General features: G+C 35.9%; 1 protein-coding gene across 1 annotated transcript; it reads left to right on the top strand.

Moving 5' to 3' along the window:
* Window positions 1-15,484: 15,484 nt before the first annotated feature.
* LOC136319838 (beta-defensin 110) lies at window positions 15,485-20,617 on the top strand. The gene is made up of 2 exons (XM_066252969.1): window positions 15,485-15,539; window positions 20,469-20,617. The coding sequence occupies exons 1-2, from the start codon at window positions 15,485-15,487 to the stop codon at window positions 20,615-20,617; spliced, it is 204 nt and encodes a 67-aa protein (XP_066109066.1).
* Window positions 20,618-21,655: the final 1,038 nt, after the last annotated feature.

The following is a 21,655-nucleotide window of genomic DNA, read 5'->3' as shown; positions in this document are numbered from 1 at the left end:
CTGAGGTTGCCGGTTCGAAACCTTGGGCTTGCTTGGTCAAGGCACATATGGGAGTTGATGCTTCCTGCTCCTCCCCCTTCTCTCTCTCTCTCTCTTTCTCCCCCCTCTCTCTAAAAATCAATAAATAAAATATTTTTAAAAATCCCTTTCTTTGAGGTCTATGCTTATCTTTTAAAAGCTACTTGTCTACTTTTTGTAGAAAGGCCTTTAATAGAGATTTCTCAGTTTACTCAAAACTTGAAGATTTTCTTTCTTAATTGCTGTTGCTATTCACTTTCTATTAATGATTAAAATAATTGGTGTCCATTCATTTGAATTTTATATATCCATGCTTTTCCCTTAAACTTCTAAGTAAAGACACTTCTCTCTATTAAATAAAAAGACTCATTTTTTAAACTTATTTTAGGCCTTGGCCAGAGCATTGGCCTGGCAAGCAGACATACTGGGATTGATCCTGGTCAGGGTACACAGAAGAAGCCATCATCTGCCTCTCCCTCCACCTTTTCCCCCTCTCTCCTTCTTTCCCTCTCACAGGCAGTGGCTCAATTGGTTCAAGTGTGGCCCCTGGCACTGAGGATAGCTCCTACAGACTGCAGCATCCTCGGGCACTAAAAATCACTTGGTATTCGAGCATTGGCCCCAGATGGGGTTGCTGGGTGGATTGGCCCCAGATGGGGTTGCTGGGTGGATCTCAATCAGGGCACACGTGGGAATCTACCTCACTGTCTTCCCTCCTCTCACCTTAAAAAAAAGTTTTAAAAAATCTTATTTTAATAGACTTGCTTTCTAGAGCAGTTTTAATTTCACAGAAAAATAAAGAATAAGGTACAGAGATTTTTCTTATATTCCTACCCCCACACATGCATAGCCTCCCCCATTGTCAATTTTCCCAACCAGAGTAGTACATCTGTTACAACTAATGAACCTTCATTGACACATCATTATCATCTAAAATTAATGGTTTACATTAGGGTTTACTCTTGTACATTCTATGGGCTTTGAAAAATTTGTAATGACATACATCCTCCATTATAGTACTATACACGGTAGTTTCACTGCATTAAAAACCTCTGTTATGCTTATTCATCTCTTCCTCACCCATGGCAACCACTGATATTTTTAGTTTTCATCATTTTGCCTTTTTCAAAATGTCATATAGTTGGAATTATACAGCATATGTAGCCTTTTCAGACGGGCTTCTTTTGCTTAGTAATATGCATTTGAGGTTCATTCTATGAGGCTTAAATGCTCTTCCTTTTTGTTTTTTAGCACCAAACAATATCCCATTGCCCTAGCTTATTTATCTGTCCACCTACTGAATGCCATCTTGGTTACTTCCAAGTTTTGTCAATTATGAATAAAGCTAACACAAACATCGGTGTGCAAGTTTTTATATGATGCTCATATGTCATCTCTAGATGTCTCAATTATGCATACTCTGCTTTTCACCTTACTGTAAGGTGATAGCCAGGAGCAGTATAACTGAAACTCTACCTCTCAAAAATTCTGCTCATTCTGAAATTTTTCTTTTCACTAGTCTATTCTTCTATCAAGAAATGTACAACTTTCAAGGTCTGTCCCACTTTTAAAATCTTTACTACATTTTCTCTCCAGTCAAAACTACTGATTTCTAAACAGTCATTTTACATGAATAACAGGGGCTATTGATCTGCAACTAACAAGCAAATACGATGTGGCATATTTTGTTACAGAGCTTAGTAGAATGTTATTTTCAGAAAGAGTGTTTAGGGTTTCCTTGGTCTGTCTGGGGAGTGGGTAAGATAAAGAGGACCCCTGACCCACAGCATTTTCCCTTACTTTGCTGTACTCATCCATGAAATCTTATTTTTTATTGATTGACTTTAAAGAGACAGAGAGAGGAAGGGAGAGAGAGAGAGAAGCACACATTTGTTGTTCCACTTAGTTTTGCATTCACTCATTGGTCACTTCCCATATTTTCCCTGATTGGGGCTAGAACCTGCAACCTTTGTATTTTGCGACAACACTTCAGCCAACTGATCTAATTGACTAGGGCCTATCTATGAAATTTTGTATGTCTTTCACACCTCGTGCTGAATGTATTCATCTAATCTCTCCTTGAGAGCAAACTGACAGGACAATGTTGATAAAAGTACAAATAACTTGAGAGTTATTGTGCAAAATAGGTTAGGCCCTTTGAGAGTGTCAGGACTGAGTTCTCTTACACTGAGCTTTCTGCAGAATTCAAGGTCTTTATATGAAGTATTCCAGTTTTATGAAATAAAATAGCTGTGATGGGCATGAAAAGTGTCACAAAGACATGCATAAAAGCTGGTTAGTTAAATTTGCATATATCTGGCCTGTGGTGGTGCTGTGGATAAAGCATGGACCTAGAACACTGAGGTTGCTGGTTTGAAACCCTGGACTTGCCCAGTCAAGGCACATACCAGCTCCTTCCCCACCACCTTTCTCTCAAATCAATAAATAAAATCTTTAAAAATTCCAATGTCATTTTTTAAAGAAATGGAACAAAAAATCACCAGGTTTATATGGAACTATAAAAAGACCCCGAATAGCCAAAGCAATCCTAAGGAAAAAGAACGAAGCTGAGGACATTATAATACCTGACTTCAAATTATATTATAGAGCCACAACAATCAAAACAGCATGGTATTGGCAGAAAAATAGACACTCAGACCAATGGAACAGAATAGAAAGCCCATAAATAAAACCACATGTATATGCTCAAATAATTTTTGACAAAGGGACCAACAACACACAATGGGGAAAAGAAAGCCTCTTCAACAAATGGTGCTGGGAAAACTGGAAAGCCACATAAAAAAGAATAAAACTCGACTACAGTTTGTCCCCTTGTACTAAAATTAATTCAAAATGGATCAAAGACCTAAACATAAGACCTGAAACAATAAAGTACATAGAAGAAGACATAGATACTAAACTCATGGACCTTGGTTATAAAGAGCATTTTATGAATTTGACCCCAAAGGCAAGGGAAGTGAAGGCAAAGATAAATGAATGGGACCATATCAGACTAAGAAGCTTTTGCACAGCAAAAGAAACTGACAACAAAATAAACAGACAGCCAACTAAATGGGAGACAATATTTTTAAACACCTGCTCAGATAAGGGCCTAATATCCAAAATATACAAAGAACTCATAAAACTCAACAACAAACAAACAAACAATCCAATAAAAAAATGGGAAGAGGACATGAATAGACACTTCTCCCATGAAGAAATACAAATGGACAACAGATATATAAAAAGATGATCATCTTTATTAGCTATTAGAGAAATGCAAATCAAAACTACAATGTGATACCAACGCACACCTGTTAGATTAGCTATTATCAACAAGACAGGTAATAACAAGTGTTGGATAGGCTGAGGAGAAAAAGGAATCCTCATCCACTGTTGGTGGAAATGTAAAGTAGTAAAACCACTATGGAAGAAAGTATGGCGGTTCCTCAAAAAATTAAAAATAGAACTATCTTATGACCCAGCAATCCCTCTACTGGGTATATACTCCCAAAACTCAAAAACACTGGTACGTAAAGACACATACAGCCCCATGTTCATTGCAGCATTGTTCACCGTGGCCAAGACATGGAAACAACCAAAAAACCCTTCAATAGATGACTGGATAAAGAAGATGTGGTACATATATACTATGGAATACTACACAGCCATAAGAAATTATGACATCGGATTATTTACAGCAACATGAATAGAACTTGATAACATTATACGTAGTGAAATATATAAATCAGAAAAAAACTAAGAACTATATGATTCCATGCATAGATGGGACATAAAAATGAGACCCAGGGACATGGACAAGAGTATGGTGGTTGGGGTGGGGGGAGGAAAGAGAAGGAAGGGGTAGGTGGAGGGGAGGGGCACAAAGAAAACCAGATAGAAGGTGATGGAAGATAATTTGACTTTGGTTGATGGGTATGCAACATAATCAAATGTCAAAATAACCTGGAGATGTTTTCTCTGAACCTATGTACCCTGATTGATTATGTCACCCCATTAAAATTAATAATAAAAAATGGAAAAAAATAAATTTTCATTGCATCTTAAATCCTCACATGCAATAAAGATGGAAAACTCACTAAACCTCTCTGAACATCAGTGTGTTTCTGATGTTTTGTCTCTTCAGATAGTGCTTTTGTTTGTTTTCGTTTTCTTTTTAAGCATACCTTGTAATTTTTTAAAGCTGGAATTAGTGAACTGGTAATGGAAACTAAAGTAAACTTACTTTCAGTGTATGTGAGTGTTGTGTTTGTCTGGCTAGGAGTTAGACTGTGTTTACTCTTTGGTGTAACTGTAGATGTGTCAGAGGCTAAAAGTTCCTCTGTTTTTCTTGCTTTAGTTTCCCTTGTCTTTGGGCTTCCCATGAGACCTAAATATTTTAATCCATTCTTTCATCTGTAATCCCTTGCTCTGCTTAAATATGGTGGTAAAATGTGGAGGAAGGAAGAATTCTACACTTCTGTGAATAACTCTAAGTCTGGACCTTTCAGTAGGCCTATGCCCCTGGGCTGTGACCTTCACAAGTACTTCCACATTGGCCCCACCCACTCCCCTTAGATGAGATAGGTAGGCTAGAGGAGGCTCGAGTTGGGTACCGGTATTTCTCTTTCCTCCTATTGGTTATGCCCTGGTAAAACCCATGATGATTAGGCTCTGGTAAAATCATCTTCTTTGAGGGAAGGCTGTTGTTAAGGAGAACAAAGCACTCTGGAAGTTCTTGAAAGTGGTGAGTTTTCCCACTCTCCCTGCTGGAGTTTCCCCCCTCTCTTCATCCTGATAAGTTGGTGGGGCTCTTGAAGATAAAAATGCACAAACGTGTGAGGGATTTGATAAAACTGGGTTCCCAGAAGTGTTTATCCCTCCAATTAGTCTATGATTAGTCTCCAATCAGTGAATTATCCTTTAAATGCTCTTACCGGTTGCTTATGCTCCTGGCAGGCTAAGATTCTCAGTATTCACTTGTCTCTCCAGGGTTCAGGGTGGTGGTTTGTCTGTGAACTCAATTTTTAGATACTTATAAGGATAAATATTTATTCTGTTTACTCAGCATTCTGTTGTCATGATGATAGGAATGATAGCATTTTTATTTAGAAAATTAAATTTAATGGGGTAGCATTGATCAATAAGCATACATAAGGCTCAGATAACTATATCTATAGCATTTGAACTGTTGATTATGTTATGTGCCTGTGAAGCCACTAGCGTGGCCACCATCACAGCTGCTTGGCCTGTGCAGGTTCGCACTTGATTCAGACAGATGGTAATGAAATAACGGAGCCAAGAACTGGTGGGTCATTAGCTTTAATCCTAGCTTGCACCCAGCAGGCAAGAAGTACACATAGTGGAAAACGCTTCCCTTTCTACTCAGGGCTCCCAAAGCCACTGACTTACCTGAGTTTCCTAAAATCAAAGGTTTCTACCTCACCAGCCCTATTCACCTCTGTTCCACATCTTTTCTCTGCACAAACTCTGCACAAACTCGCTTCTCCCTCAGCACTCTGTCATCTTGTCTGCTTCTCCTCTCCTCCACGTAGCCTTTCTCTGCTCTCCTCCTGCATGGATTCCTTTGCCTCACATTACAGTGTAGAAATCAAAACCTTTAATCCAATATACAACCCTTTAATCTAAGATACAAAGTCACTTATCTGAGGCATAATGGGATTCCTCATGAGAGCGCACCACTCCACATCATGCAATAGTCAAGGGTGTGGGAAAAGCTTAGTCTTAAAACTAAGCCTTAGGTTATAACGACCCTGCCTGTTTAAAGCCTGTCCCCACACCCAATGCAAACTATAAGCGAGCAAACATATACATCATATTTACAAACTTATTTGACCAACAGTGCCTATCTAACATTTTTACATGTTGGATTCAAAACCAACCTAAATGTTCTTAATTACAAAATAAAATTTTTTCTAATGTTTCTTCTTAGGTCAATAACTATATGTCTACAATTATTTAATTATTTGAGAATTAAAATAATTTTAATACTTGTTATTAATATAATTAAATGTTAAATATTGTTTACATTACCCATATCAGGGCTCAATTATATCATATGGTGCCATTTTCCAGAGCTACAATATTAAACTATAAATAATGGCTCCTAAATTGCATTGTCTTATTAAAATGTTTAATATTTTGGTTTAAAAAGGACCAATAAGAAATTTAAAAACCAGAAATTACAGTGCTTAGATATAGATAGATATAAATGTAAAATGACATGTCAGAAAAAATGATTTTAATTCATAAATGAAGTCAACATGAAAACACAAAGGTAATAGACTGAATAGATAGCACATAAAAAGATGAATATAAAGAAGAAATACATACATGAATAAAAATAATTTTAAATATTCAAAATAAAGTAAGATGTCTAAACACAAGCAATAAGCATTATATGTGTGTGTGTGTATATATATATATATATATATATATATATATATGGTTGGATTTTTCTAAAAGGAAAATAAAAGACTAGAATAAAATATTAACCATTTGGTTAAGTATATAAATATTCCAGAATACCAAAGCAAATGCAAAAACAAAAAAAACAAAAGAAATCACATAGTAAAAGCATATCCAAAAAGCAGATGAACATATATGTGAAATATATTGCATTAAAAATTTACATTCAAACCCAATACAAAGAAGACCCTACAATAATGAAGGATTAGAAAGCACCAGGAATCTTTCGCCGACCTAGATAACAATTATATTGGCAGAATCTATCTGATATACCTGTTTTAAAACTCTGGAATAATCAATTGAAGTCTTGCAACTTTCAGGGAAAGGCTTGTACAGAAATTTGTGCTTAATTTTAATCAATTTCAATTCATAGTACAGTAGCTGCCAAATGTCCCCTATTCCCAGCCACACAGCAAACAACTATGCATGTGTTCCTGGAGCATTCAGCATCCAGCTTAGGGGATTCAGGAAGGGCAAAAAGGGACCTCATTTGCCAAATACTGTGGATCTATGCTTTGATGGCTAATTGCTGTTTCTGAACACAGAAGTGTGGACAAGGAGGACAATGACCATTGCTGCTGCACCTCCCCCTCATTCTGGCAAAATCCTCTCCTTCCAGCTGAAGTGATTTCCAGTGAATTTAAAGGCTGATGTTCTTCCTCCCCTTTAGTTTGCTCTCTCTCTCTTTCTGGATCCAGACATTAAAGCAACTGCATATATGGGGAAAACTAGAAAGTGACTGACTACCCATGGCACAGGCTCAGAAAAAGTTGGCAAGTACTTTTGTTTATCCTCAGGCTGTTTCTTGGCACCAAGACAGCCTACAATAAACAAAAACAATAACAAAAAGAGTAAACACTTGAGAAGTGAAAGAATATGATTTCTAGAAATGCCACATTTTTAGATTCAAATGTTAAGTTTTCCATAAAAAATTAAAAGTTATACAAAGAAACATGAAAATATGCCCTATCCAAACAACAAAAATAAACAGAAACTATCCTCCCAAAAGACTTGATTGCAGCTCTACTAGACAAAGACTTTTAAATCAACTGTCTTCAAGATGCTCAGAGAACTGAACAAAGATTCTCACTATTTCCATGTGCAACAAAAACAAAGAGATTCTCTTGGGTCCTTATATTTCCTTTCCTTCTAAAATAATTTTTGTGAACAGGGAAGGCAAAAAATTAGGCATTTTATATTTGCTTATATTGAATTTGCTTGTTAGATTGATATGTATTTTCTCCATAATGTTTATCCTTTTTAAATTCTGATATAATTTATATAACATATTTTAAGGTACACAATTCAATGAGTTTTTAGCATATTCATTACTATTTAATTCCAGAACATTTCTATTACTCAAAAAAATAACCCTTAGGACACTGAATCAAGAAGACATAACAATTCTTAATATATATGCACCAAACCAAGGGGCACCAAAATATATAAGACAGCTACTTATTGACCTTAAAACAAAAACTGACAAAAATGCAATCATACTTGGAGACCTCAATACACCGCTGATGGCTCTAGATCGGTCATCCAAACAGAGAATCAACAAAGATATAGTGGCCTTAAACAAAACACTAGAGCACCTGGATATGATAGACATCTATAGGACATTTCATCCCAAAGTGACTGAGTATACATTTTTCTGCAATGTACATGGATCATTCTCAAGAATTGACCATATGTTGGGCCACAAAAACAACATCAGAAAATTCAGAAAAATCGAAGTTGTTCCAAGCATATTTTCTGATCATAAAGCCTTGAAACTAGAATTCAGTTGCAAAAAAGAGAAAAAAATCCCACAAAAATGTGGAAACTAAACAACATACTTTTAAAGAATGAATGGGTCAAGGATGAAATAAGTGCAGAGATCAAAAGATATATACAGACTAATGAAAATGATAATATGACATATCAGAATCTATGGGATGCAGCAAAAGCAGTGATAAGAGGGAAGTTCATATCACTTCAGGCATATTTGAACAAACAAGAGAGAGCCCAAGTGAACCACTTAACTTCACACCTTAAGGAACTAAAAAAAGAAGAACAAAGACAACCCAAAACCAGCTGAAGAAAGGAGATAATAAAAATCAGAGCAGAAATAAATGAAATAGAGAACAGAAAAACTATAGAAAAAATTAATAGAACAAGGAGCTGGTTCTTTGAAAAGATCAACAAAATTGACAAACCCTTGGAAACACCAAGGAAAAAAGAGAAAGAACTCATATAAACAAAATCCAAAATGAAAGAGGAGAAATCACCAGGGACATCGTAGATATACAAAGAATTATTGTAGAATACTATGAAAAACTCTATACCACTAAATTCAACAACCTAGAAGAAATGGATAAATTCCTAGAACAATACAACCTTCCTAGACTGAGTCCAGAAGAAGCACAAAGCCTAAACAGACCTATTAGTAGAGAAGAAATAGAAAAAACCATTAAAAACCTCCCCAAAAATAAAAGTCCAGTCCCAGACGGCTATACCAGCGAATTTTATCAAACATTCAAAGACACTTGGTTCCTATTCTACTGAAAGTCTTCCAAAAATTGAAGAAGAAGCAATACTTCCAAACACATTTTATGAGGCAAACATAACCCTTATACCAAAACCAGGCAAGGATGGCACAAAAAAAGAAAACTACAGACCAATATCTCTAATGAATACAGATGCTAAAATACTAAACAAAATACTAGCAAATCGAATACAACAACATATTAAAAAAATAATACATCATGATCAAGTGGGATTCATCCCAGAATCTCAAGGATGGTTCAACATACGTAAAACGGTTAATGTAATACACCATATCAACAAAACAAAGAACAAGAACCACATGATCTTATCAATAGATGCAGAAAAGGCTTTTGATAAAATACAACACAATTTTATGTTTAAGACTCTCAACAAAATGGGTATAGAAGGAAAATATCTCAACATGATAAAGGCCATATATGATAAACCATCAGCTAACATCATACTAAATGTCACAAAACTGAAGGCTTTCCCCCTTAAATCAGGAACAAAACAGGATTGTCCACTCTCTCCACTCTTATTTAATGTGGTACTAGAGGTTCTAGCCACAGAAATCAGACAAGACAAAGAAATAAAAGGCATCCATATCGGAAAAGAAGAAATAAAGGTATCACTTTTTGCAGATGATATAATCTTATACATCAAAAACCCCAAAGAACCCACAAAAAGACTACTAGAAACAATAAGCCAATACAGTAAGGTGGCAGGATACAAAATTAACATACAGAAGTCAATAGCCTTTCTATATGCCAACAATGAAACATTTGAGAATGAACTCAAAAGAATAATCCCCTTCACGATTGCAAAAAAAAAAAAAATGAAATACTTAGGAATAAACATAACAAAGAATGTAAAGGACTTATACAATGAAAACTATAAACCATTTTTAAGGGAAATCGAAAAAGATATTATGAGATGGAAGAATATTCCTTGTTCTTGGTTAGGTAGAATAAATATAATCAAGATAGCCATATTACCCAAAGCAATATACAAATTTAATGCAATTCCCATCAAAATTCCAATGAAATTTTTTAAAGAAATGGAGCAAAAAATAATCAGATGTATATGGAACTATAAAAAGCCCCAAATAGCCAAAGCAATCCTAAAGAAAAAGAATGAAGCTGGGGGCATTACAATACCTGACTTCAAATTATATTATAGGGCCATGACAATTAAAACAGCATGGTATTGGCAGAAAAATAGACACTCAGACCAATGGAACAGAATAGAAAGCCCAGAAATAAAACCACATATATATAGTCAAATAATTTTTGATAAAGGGGCCAACAACACACAATGGAGAAAAGAAAGCCTCTTCAACAAATGGTGTTGGGAAAACTGGAAACCCACATGCAAAAGAATGAAACTGGACTACAGTTTGTCCCCCTGTACTAAAATTAACTTAAAATGGATCAAAGATCTAAACATAAGACCTGAAACAATAAAGTACATAGAAGAAGACATAGGTACTAAACTCATGGACCTGGGCTTCAAAGAGCATTTTATGAATTTGACTCCACAGGCAAGAGAAGTGAAAGCAAAAATTAATGAATGGGACTACATCAGACTAAGAAGTTTTTGCACAGCAAGAGAAACTGATAACAAGATAAACAGATAGCCAACTAATTGGGAAATGATATTTTTAAACACCTGCTCAGATAAGGGCCTAATATCCAAAATATACAAAGAACTCCTAAAATTCAACAACAAACAAACAAACAATCAAATAAAAAAATGGGAAGAGGATATGAACAGACACTTCTCCCAGGAAGAAATACAAATGGCCAACAGATATATGAAAAGATGCTCATCTTCTTTAGTTATTAGAGAAATGCAAATCAAAACTGCAATGAGATACCACCTCACACCTGTTAGATTAGCTATTATTAACAAGACAGGTAATAGCAAATGTTGGTGAGGTTGTGGAGAAAAAGGAACCCTCATCCACTGTTGGTGGGAATGTAAAGTAGTACAACCACTAGGGAAGAAAGTATGGTAGTTCCTCAAAAAACTGAAAATAGAACTACCGTATGACCCAGCAATCCCTCTACTGGGTATATACCCCCAAAACTCAGAAACATTGATTTGTAAAGACACATACAGCCCCCATGTTCATTGCAGCATTGTTCACAGTGGCCAGGACATGGAAACAACCAAAAAACCTGTCAATAGATGACTGGATAAAGAAGATGTGGCACATATACACTATGGAATACTACTCAGCCATAAGAAATGATGACATCAGCCTTGGCCGGTTGGCTCAGCGGTAGAGCATCAGCCTAGCGTGCGGAGGACCTGGGTTCGATTCCCAGCCAGGGCACACAGGAGAAGCGCCCATTTGCTTCTCCACACCCCCTCTCCTTCCTCTCTGTCTCTCTCTTCCCCTCCCGCAGCCAAGGCTCCATTGGAGCAAAGATGGCCCGGGCGCTGGGGATGGCTCCGTGGCCTCTGCCTCAGGCACTAGAGTGGCTCTGGTCGCAATATGGCGACACCCAGGATGGGCAGAGCATCGACCCCTGGTTGGCAGAGCGTCACCCCCTGGTGGGCATGCCGGGTGGATCCCAGTCGGGCGCATGCGGGAGTCTGTCTGACTGTCTCTCCCCGTTTCTAGCGTCAGAAAAATGAAAAAAAAAAAAAAAAAAGAAATGATGACATCGGATCATTTATAGCAAAATGGTGGGATCTTGATAACATTATATGGAGTGAAATAAGTAAATCAGAAAAAACCAGGAACTGCATTATTCCATACGTGGATGGGACATAAAAGTGAGACCAAGAAACATTGATAAGAGTGTGGTGGTTACAGGGGGAGGGGGGAGAGGGAGAGGGGATGGGGGAGGGGGAGGGGCACAAAGAGAACTAGATAGAAGGTGACAGAGGACAATCTGACTTTGGGTGATGGGTATGAAACATAATTGAACAAGAAGATAACCTGGACATGTTATCTTTGAATATATGTATCTTGATTTACTGATGTCACCCCATTAAAAAAATTAATAAATAAATTTATAAAAATATTGAAAAAAAAATAACCCTTATATTAGCATTTACTCTTAAATCCCTCTTTCCCTCATTCCTTGACAAATACTTTCCACTGTCTGTATAGATTTGACTATTGAGGATATTTCATACAAGTAAAGGTATGCAATAGTTTAACTTTCATGTCTGATTTATTTCACTCAATTTAATGCTCTCAAGATATATTTATGTTGTACCATGTGTCAACAATTTGTTCCCTTTTATGACAGAATCATATTCTATTGTACGTATATACCATTTTTGTTTATCCATTCCAGCAGTGAATGAAAAGTTGGGTTTATTTCTACTTTTTAATCACATTGAGTTACCCCAGTATTATTTTTTAAAGGGCTATTTTTTTCTCATAAAATTATCTTAGCACCTTTATAAAAACTCAGTTGACCATGGGTGTATAGGTATTCTGGATTCTTAATTTTATTCCATTGATTTATGTCCCTCTTCCCATGCCAATACTACAATGTCTTGATTACCATGGTTTGGTACTAAGTTTTAAAACCAGAACTGTAATTCCTCTTTGTTCTTCTTTTTCAAGGTTATCTTGGCTGTTTAGGATTTCTTGCATTTCCATATGCATTTGCTATATTCTATAAGTTCTACCTTGGTGTATTTTCATTTTCATTGATCCAAAGTACATTCTAATTTTTATTTTTATTTATTTTTGAGCCATTGTTTATTTAGAAGTGTATTGTTTACTTTTTCTGTATTTACTTCTGTTATTAATTTCTAATTTTACACCATTGTAGTAAAGAACATACATTGTATCATTTCGTTCATTTAAATATATTGATTTTTTTGTTCCTAATATATGGTTATCCTGGAGAAGATTCAATGATCACATGGGAACATGTATTCTGCTTTTGTTTGGTAGAATGTTACACAGATCTAGTTAGTAGACCTATTAGTAACTTAGTTAACGTGCTCATTTCTACATTTAAACATACAAATGGCCCTCTAGGTTCTCAGGAAAATGGCAAAACTTTTCAAAGCCTCTATAGGAAGCTTCTTCCTTATCCTTTTCTTCCAAACATTTTGGTTAGTCTACTGTTTGCCCTAAAAGTTTCCCACTGCCTCAGGTAACAATGACTAAAATATTTGCCTGTAAATGTTTTTTAAAAATCCTCCTTGGAGGTGTCTTTAGTACTGCACATGTACTGGGTCACAACAAATAAAGTTAGGTTTTTTAAACAGAATCTTCTAGGAAATCACCTTACCGAATAAATCAAGACAGAACTTTGGCAATGAGAATTTTTTTTCTCTTTTTTTTTCTGAAGCTGGAAACGGGGAGAGACAGACAGACTCCCGCATGCGCCCGACCGGGATCCACCCGGCACGCCCACCAGGGGGCGACGCTCTGCCCACTAGGGGGCGATGCTCTGCCCCTCCTGGGGCATCGCTCTGTTGCAACCAGAGCCACTCCAGTGCCTGGGGCAGAGGCCAAGGAGCCATCCCCAGCGCCCAGGCCATCTTTGCTCCAATGGATCCTCAGCTGCAGGAGGGGAAGAGAGAGACAGAGAGGAAGGAGAGGGGGAGGGGTGGAGAAGCAGATGGGCGTCTCTCCTATGTACCCTGGCCGGGAATCGAACCCGGGACCCCTGCACGCCAGGCCGATGCTCTACCACTGAGCCAACCGGCCAGGGCCTGGCAACGAGAATTTGAACAACTCTAGCCATATTCTACTTTACCTGGTACCATGAATATGGGCTGTAATTTTTCAAGGTTTCTGCTGCACTGAAGAGAGGGATAGGATGGGAATATGATAAAATGTTAGAATGCTCATCGTCTTGAGAGATTAGACACTTTTTCTTGAATTAGTACTCTGAATAGTTGCTAGCCTTCCGTCTATTTTCAGCATCTTGGCAGTTTTCACCAGTCTTTCCATTATGTTTTTGGAGGGACACATTCTCAGAGGTTCTTGCCTTACCTCCTCATTTTGATTGCTGTCACCCTCCAGGTTCATATTTAAACTTAATTTTTCCTCCAAAATGCCATCAGCTTGTAGCAAGTTCCAGCTTGGCCAATTATAGTACTCAATAAATAGTTGGTGAATAAATGCTAATTAGTGTTATATTAAAGTGGTCTTCCTTCTATCAGCTGAACCTGAATTCTCTCTCTTTTTTTCTTTTCCAGAAAGGAAGCATAGCCATATCAAGGTTCTCATATTTTATTTAAGTTCAAAGTTTCCGTTTGTTTTTTATGATTTGAAATATTATTTTTGTAGAGGGAAATAATTGTTAGACAAGTAAGTTTATCTCTCTCGATTTCACTTCCCTTGCCTATAAGGAGTGGATATGATTAGAATCTCTAAGAAGTCTCACATTATTTACTAACCTTTGACATAGATTCTGTGACTCTCTAATTCTTTCTCCTGATGTTTTATAGAATGAAGGAATCAGGTTTCTCAGAATAATATGTGCCCTTTTATCAGTATTAGCATTTCAGGATCTTGTCCTAGACTCTATTCTAGACACACTAAATCATAAATACCAGGGCTGAGGTTTTGCATTCTCTGTTTAACAAGCCCTCTAAGGGATAATGATGTAATCAATGTTTAAGAACCACTGTTCCAGAAATTCTTTTGACTCTGTGGTAAGAGATAATTGATTAGTTGTTCTTTGACTACAGCATCAGGTTTTGGATACTGTGTAAAACTTGCAACTCTTTCGCAAGTATCTAAAATAATAGACTTTGGCAATATGTAAAATGATCAAAAGTCACTTTCAGTTCCACAAGCAGAATTAAAAACATTGGACCTAGAATTGTAAAATCAGGTAATTTATTGTAAGAAATTTATGTCATATTTAAAAACCTACTGTATATTTTTCATACTCATTAGTGAATCCAGAATCTCCTGATTATGTCACATGTATAATTACATACTATCTAAATTGAAATAAATAATTTCAACTACCTCGTTCTCATTGTTTTCGTCTGCAAACAAATTATTTCACTGGAATATTCTAGCTATGAAACCTTATACTATTGATTCAGGCATTCATTAATGTAATACTAAGAGCATTCAAATATTTAGCATGATATGTAACATATAAGAGAGACTCACATTTCTGCAACATTTTCACTATGACGTTTTAGTAATCCAAACACATCTCTTTAAAGGCCCTTAGAGATTGTGTTTACATAAGATAATATCTAAGGCAACATAATCAGTTGTTCGTTTCATAATAAAATTTAATAATAATTTTTGTGACCATGTTCTTTGAACATGGCACAGTTCAACCAAGCATACAAATGTTCTTGCTATTGATAAGCCTCAGTAGTTAGAACCACTTCCCATGAGAATCTATAAATGAAAAAAGGTTCTCTGTTTCCTTATCTGAAAACCTGACTTGAAGGAGAAAATTATTGACACTTTTCTCTTAAGAAACTCCCTACCATGAAGATTCATCTCTTTTTCTTTATTCTGCTTTTTTGGGTCACAGTTTTACCAGGTAACATAGAAATGTTTATGGATGTATTTGTGCTAGTGAATTTGAGGTAACATCCGTTGTTTCTTGTTAAAAGTTTGGTAATCACATCAGGATTATAGCTTTTTTACACCAAAAGTATTGTGAAACTCCAGATTGAGCCCTAGAGCAGAAAAAAGAGGACAATAGCAGGAAAACAGGTAAAGTGTAAATGAAGTCTGTACCTCGGTGATAGAATTATACCAATAATAACTTCTTCATTCTGATAACTGCCATGGTTAAGTTAGATGTTACTATAAAGGAGGTTGGCTTCTACTATTTTTGCAACTCTTCTGTAAATCTAACATAATTTCAAAATGAAAGTTAAAAAATAATAAGATTAATACACTAGTCTCATCACCTTCATCCTGCAACAATGAGTTAAAATTTATTCTTGCTGATAAAAATATATATTCTTTAGCATAATCAACTGGTAAAGAGTAGATGGTTTAGTATTAGGGAACAATCTATTTATCTTTTCCTTTTTTAAAACTTATGCTAGCATATTACTTCCAATTAGTAGAAAAAAAACTTTCTTAATATTCTGTTCTTGGTACTATGAGCAAATTATGTTGCTTCTTAGCCTTTCCTTAAATATTTCTAGTCACTTCTCTTATGTCTTTGAGTACTACGGATCACATGAATGTTGAGTGTAATACCTTGTATATGAGCTCTATTATCTGAGAACATTTTTCCCCTCAAGAACTTCATCTTCATTTCAGGTATGTAACCAGATTCTCTTCTGAATTAATGTCTAAGTACTAATTGTACAAAAATAGGATAGTAAGTTTTGGAGATGGAGCAGTCACTGAGTCTATGCCCTTCTTTTTAGAGTTTAAGGTAGAAGGATAAGATCAGCTCTACTCACTTTATGATTCCAGCACTGGAGTCAAGCTCAAATTCACTAACACTCAGGAAAATATTTATTTTTAGAACCAGGATGACATTTTAGGCCCAATGAAAGTCATAACTGAGGTCTAGGAGACTAAATTAACTTATCTTTCATTGTTACTATTATAGAGTCCATCATGAAAATCTAAGAATTTACATATAATATAGTAATAAATTATTAATTAAAGGTCACAAGAAGATAAAATTCTAACTAGGGGTCAAGCATCTATAAAGTAACAAAGTAATGCAGTTGTTAATTTAACTAAGAAAATAACTTCCTCTTCCTTCATTCAAAATATTGTTAGGAAAAGATCACTGAATTTTTTTCCAGCTCTAGAAAGAGGCAAAGTAAAATTTTTATTAACATTCAGTAATTTTTTTTCTTTTAATTTCAACAGTATATAATATTAATAAATCACTATGCCAATTGGTTTCATGTTTTATTACCTTATTTTTTCTTCTAATAACCACATCAAGAGTCTCTACTAATAACTAAAATTATTCACGCATTTATCAACAAATTTAAAAATTAACATGTTTTGTAGATAAATAAATTATAAACCACTTGGCAAATATAGTGATGTAGATTATAAAATCAATATTAAGTATTTGTATATTTTTACTATATTTACAAAAGGAGGTCATTGTCTTTGTTAATTACACATGTATGAAACTTTAACAGAACTTTTACCATTACTAATGAAAAAAATCTCAAAAGAAAAACAGTATGTCAAGATATATATTTTCTCCACAAAATTAGAAGTATGATATGAAATATAGACATTTTAGAAAATATTAAAATAGGTGGTACCTTCTCTTTTATCTTATAGGTAGTTCACCAACATATGGTGATTGAACTAAACTGAATAGTATTAAATATCACTTATATAACAATCTTTTAGAGTTCCCCAGTGTTTTTTATATCTTGTCTCATATCGTGAAAGTTCTAACTCAAAATTGAGGTAGAAGAATATCCCCACTCTCCTATGAAAGGAAATTTCCAGTAAAGTTGTAGTTTTTCTCTTCATATTTTAGAGCTTATAAATGCACTGAATGTCTAGAAATAAGGTATTATTTTATTCTCACCTATCGTTTCACTTTGTCTGCCAAATTAAAAAATGTGCTATTGCCCGTAATCGCTTTTCTTTGAAACTGGAATGTACTTTGGTTATGGAATTGATAGAATAGGTTTGTGCTGAAAGGATAGTCATGATTTTTCCCGTTTCTAAAGAGGTGAATGATAGCCTAAGGAATAAAATAGCAGATGAGTAAAAATAAGAAATTATGAATTGAAAATATTTTAGAAATTATCTAGCTCATTTTTAGATTGTATATTAAGTAGGGCTTTACTATTGTTTCCAAAAAATCCTCTAGTATGTATTATAAATGTTATATAGCAAAGCAAAGAGAAATTATTTTCTTGAAAGTGATCAGCAGAGACTTCAGAGAGAAGATTGTATTTGAACAACATATCTGAGAAAGACCATGTATGTTTAGTTTATCACAGTATCACAAGAACACTGATTTTAAATGAGAGCCCGCTTTACCCTCATGGATATATTAGGTAATGTCTGAAGACATGAAGGTTGTCACAACTGGCACTACTGGCATCTAGTAGGTAGTGGCCGAGGGTGCTACTAAACACCCTTTAGTGAGCAGGATATATTCCACAGCCAGTAACTGTCCAACCCAAATGTCAACTGTGCATAGGGTGAGAAGCTATGAGACTTGCATAGAACTTAACAAGGAGTATACAGTTGAACCTTGAACAACACAGGTTTGAACTATGAAGATCCACTTACTCATAGATTATTTTCAATAAATCCTATAAATGTACTTTTGCATCCTTATGATTTTCATAACACTTTTCTTTAGCCTAATTTGTTATAAGAATACAGTATATAATACATATAACATCCAAAATATGTAAATCAACTCTTTATGTTATTGGTTAGGCTACAATCAATAGTTGGCTATTAGAAGTTAGTTTTTGGGGAGTCAAAAGTTATATTTGTGCCCAACCAGGCAGTGTGCAGTGAATAGAGCGTCGGACTGGAATGCGGAGGACCGAGGTTCAAGACCCCGAGGTCACCAGCTTGAGCGTGGGCTTATCGGGTTTGAGCAGGGCTCACCAGCTTGAGCCCAAGGTCGCTGGCTCGAGCAAGTAGTCACTCAATCTGTTGTAGCCCCCCGGTCAAGGCACATATGAGAAGTCAATCAATGAACAACTAAGAAACCACAACAAAGAATTGATGTTTCTCATCTCTCTCCCTTCCTATCTGTCCCTCTCTCTGACTCTCTCTGTCTCTGCCACACAATAAAAGAAGAGTTATATTTGCATGTTTGATTTTGCAGAGAGTGGTACCCCCAGGCCTTGCTTTGTTCAAAGGTCAATTGCACTTAATAGTTGAATGAGTGGATGAATGCTTGCAAAAATAAATATTAGTGACCCAAGGACACAAGTTTGGGGAATACTTATATTTAGAGATCATAATGAGAAGAAGACAATAATTTTAGAAAGGTGAAATAAGACAGAGAACTAATAAGAGAAGGGGTGTGGTCAATCAAACAATACTGAATATTGAGCAATAGTGTCAAATATGACAGAACTCTGTCTAAAAAGAGTACATTACAGGTTTTGGTCACGAGCAAATCATATATGAATCTGATAATAATAAGTCCTCAGAAACTGTAGACTAAATAACGATACTTAGAAGTTAACATTTAATCTATGCAAAGTATTCTTTCTGCTATAAGCCAAATTCTGCATGTGTCAGTTATAGTGAGAAGAAAGATAATTTTAATGAAAGAGTTAGGTTTTTTTTTATCAGCTACTTATACAACAATATGAACAATATAGCTTAAGTCTAAGTGTTTACTAATAAATATCATTTCTCAACACCAATTGTTGGAAATACAAACAGATTGTCTAGGAAGAATAACCTGGTCTTTAAAGGGACTGAATGGGGCATAAAACCATAATTAATGGCAGAGACAAGCAGTAAAATTTATTTGATTTCATATCACAATTATACTAAAATATTTGAGTCTGTCCTTAGGTCAGACCCTAGCGAAATTCAGAATTTTTGCATACAAATTGCTTTTAATCTCATTATATAAATAAGGCCATTAATTATTAAAAGTGATGTATATACAAAAAAGACTCCCAAACAATGGGCTTCTAAAAACACATGGGTCTACGTACAATGTGAAATATAAAATTGAAATATATTTGGCTTGGAATGGATCTTAGAGTCTATCAAACAGCACCCCCCAATTCCCCAAGTGCCTGCAACTATCCTAGATAATAAAGACTTCTAGTGAGTGTCAATCTCCAAGCTATAAGAACAAACATGTAGCTTGGAGCCCTGGTAATTTTTGAAACCATGTCGTGGCCAGCAATAGCCACACCCCTTCTGGATATTCCCACTTTTTAAAATCCATGCTCCCAACGACATGTGTCTAAGTTAGATCATTTCTTCAGGGAAGTAAGTCCCAAAATACCAAGGGGAGTTGTAAGAAGTCAGACAAACTGCTTACATTGCTTTGCTCTCTCTCAATATTCTAGAAACGTAAAATCAAGTGGACATAGAAATCTCTTGAAGAACTCATAAAGCACAACATTCTGTCTAAACAATGTTTGTGAAAGCAGAAAAGGGGAAATCCAAATACAATTTGATGACTATAGAGGCTAAACCTGACAGAGGATAAATTATGAATCGTTTGTTTCCTATTGCCTCTGGGAACTATCCTTAAATTTCTCTCTAATAACTGGTAAGGCAGCAAGTTGGCACTTCTCATGTAGGTCTGGAACACTTTCTGATTTCCAAGATTGACCATGAGCCAAGGCATGGTACAGTCACTGAAACCTTCCTCGGTAAAATTTTCACAGTCATAAAATGGAAGCGGGGCTTTTTCTTTGGCCCTGTTCCATGATCTTTTACAACTTCAACTTTCTCCTTTTTAAAATATAGGTGTGTCATAGCTAGAGTGCTAATTTTCGTCGTTCTTTCCTTCTTACAGCCAGAAAGAAATATCCCCAGTATGGTAGCTTGGATTTGAGGAGAGAGTGCAAAAAGGGTAATGGTCGTTGTAAAGTTGAGTGCCATGAAAATGAAATTAGAATTGCTTACTGCATGAGACCTGGAACTCACTGCTGCTTGCAGAAGTAATTGTCACAGAAGAAGAGAAAGAGACACACGGTCCAAGAAGAGAGAGTCAGTGTCACTAAGCCTTCCCGGTACATCTGTCAAGGCCTGTGTATCTCTGCAATACACAATCAACTAAATAAAATGGAAGGCTGAACCATTCAGAAGCGGTTCTGTGTCATATACATACCTGGTGCCTTTACATTGCATTTTCTCTTGATCTCTTGGTACCAGAGTCAGCAGAAATTATTCTGTGGAAGTGCCTAACAAATATTCAAAGATCTATGTGCCTCGTGTAAGTTGATGTAAGTAATATTGTGAGAAACCCTAGGTCAAAGAAATGGGAGGAGCATATTTCTGAAATACAAGCTGACAGTAGAAAGGTGGTGATATTTTATTATTAAATACTGATCAATAAATAATCCCATTAAAATTTTAAATCCACAAGGGCTTGGAAGACTAGAAATCAGAAGTGCAGATTCTTTGCATGAGAGATGCAGATCGTGAAAAAATAATGACAATGTAAGAACAGGAAAGTGAAGACAATCACAACAAACTCCAATTGCAATTTCTGTTTATTATTTAGTGGAAGAAAAAATATGTATCAAGAAATATAAGAGGGGGGCCTGACCAGGCTGTGATGCAGTGGATAGAGCGTCGGACTGGGATGCAGAGGACCTAGGTTCCAAACCTCGAGGTCACCAGCTTGAGCGTGGACTCATCTGGTTTGAGCAAAGCTCACCAGCTTGAACCCAAGGTCACTGGCTTGAGCAAGGGGTCACTTGGTCTGCTGTAGCCCCACGGTCAAGGCGCACATGAGAAAGAAATCAATGAACAACTAAGATGCCACAATGAAGAATTGATGCTTCTCATCTCTCTCCCTTCCTGTCTGTCTGTCCCTATCTGTCCCTCTCTCTCTGTTCCTGTCACCAAAAAAGAAAAGAAAAGAAAAAAGAAGTAGAAGAGGGGGTAACAAAGGAGGAGAAGTATTTCATAAAGGTGAAGAGGCTATCTTTAATTAAATATTTTGACAAAGAATGCCAGATAGCTGAATTTACCTTC

Source organism: Saccopteryx bilineata, chromosome 1 (assembly GCF_036850765.1).
Source record: "Saccopteryx bilineata isolate mSacBil1 chromosome 1, mSacBil1_pri_phased_curated, whole genome shotgun sequence".
Lineage (NCBI taxonomy): Eukaryota > Metazoa > Chordata > Mammalia > Chiroptera > Emballonuridae > Saccopteryx > Saccopteryx bilineata.
The sequence above is the reverse complement of the archived record's forward strand: the minus strand, read 5'-3'. Positions and strand labels throughout refer to the sequence as shown.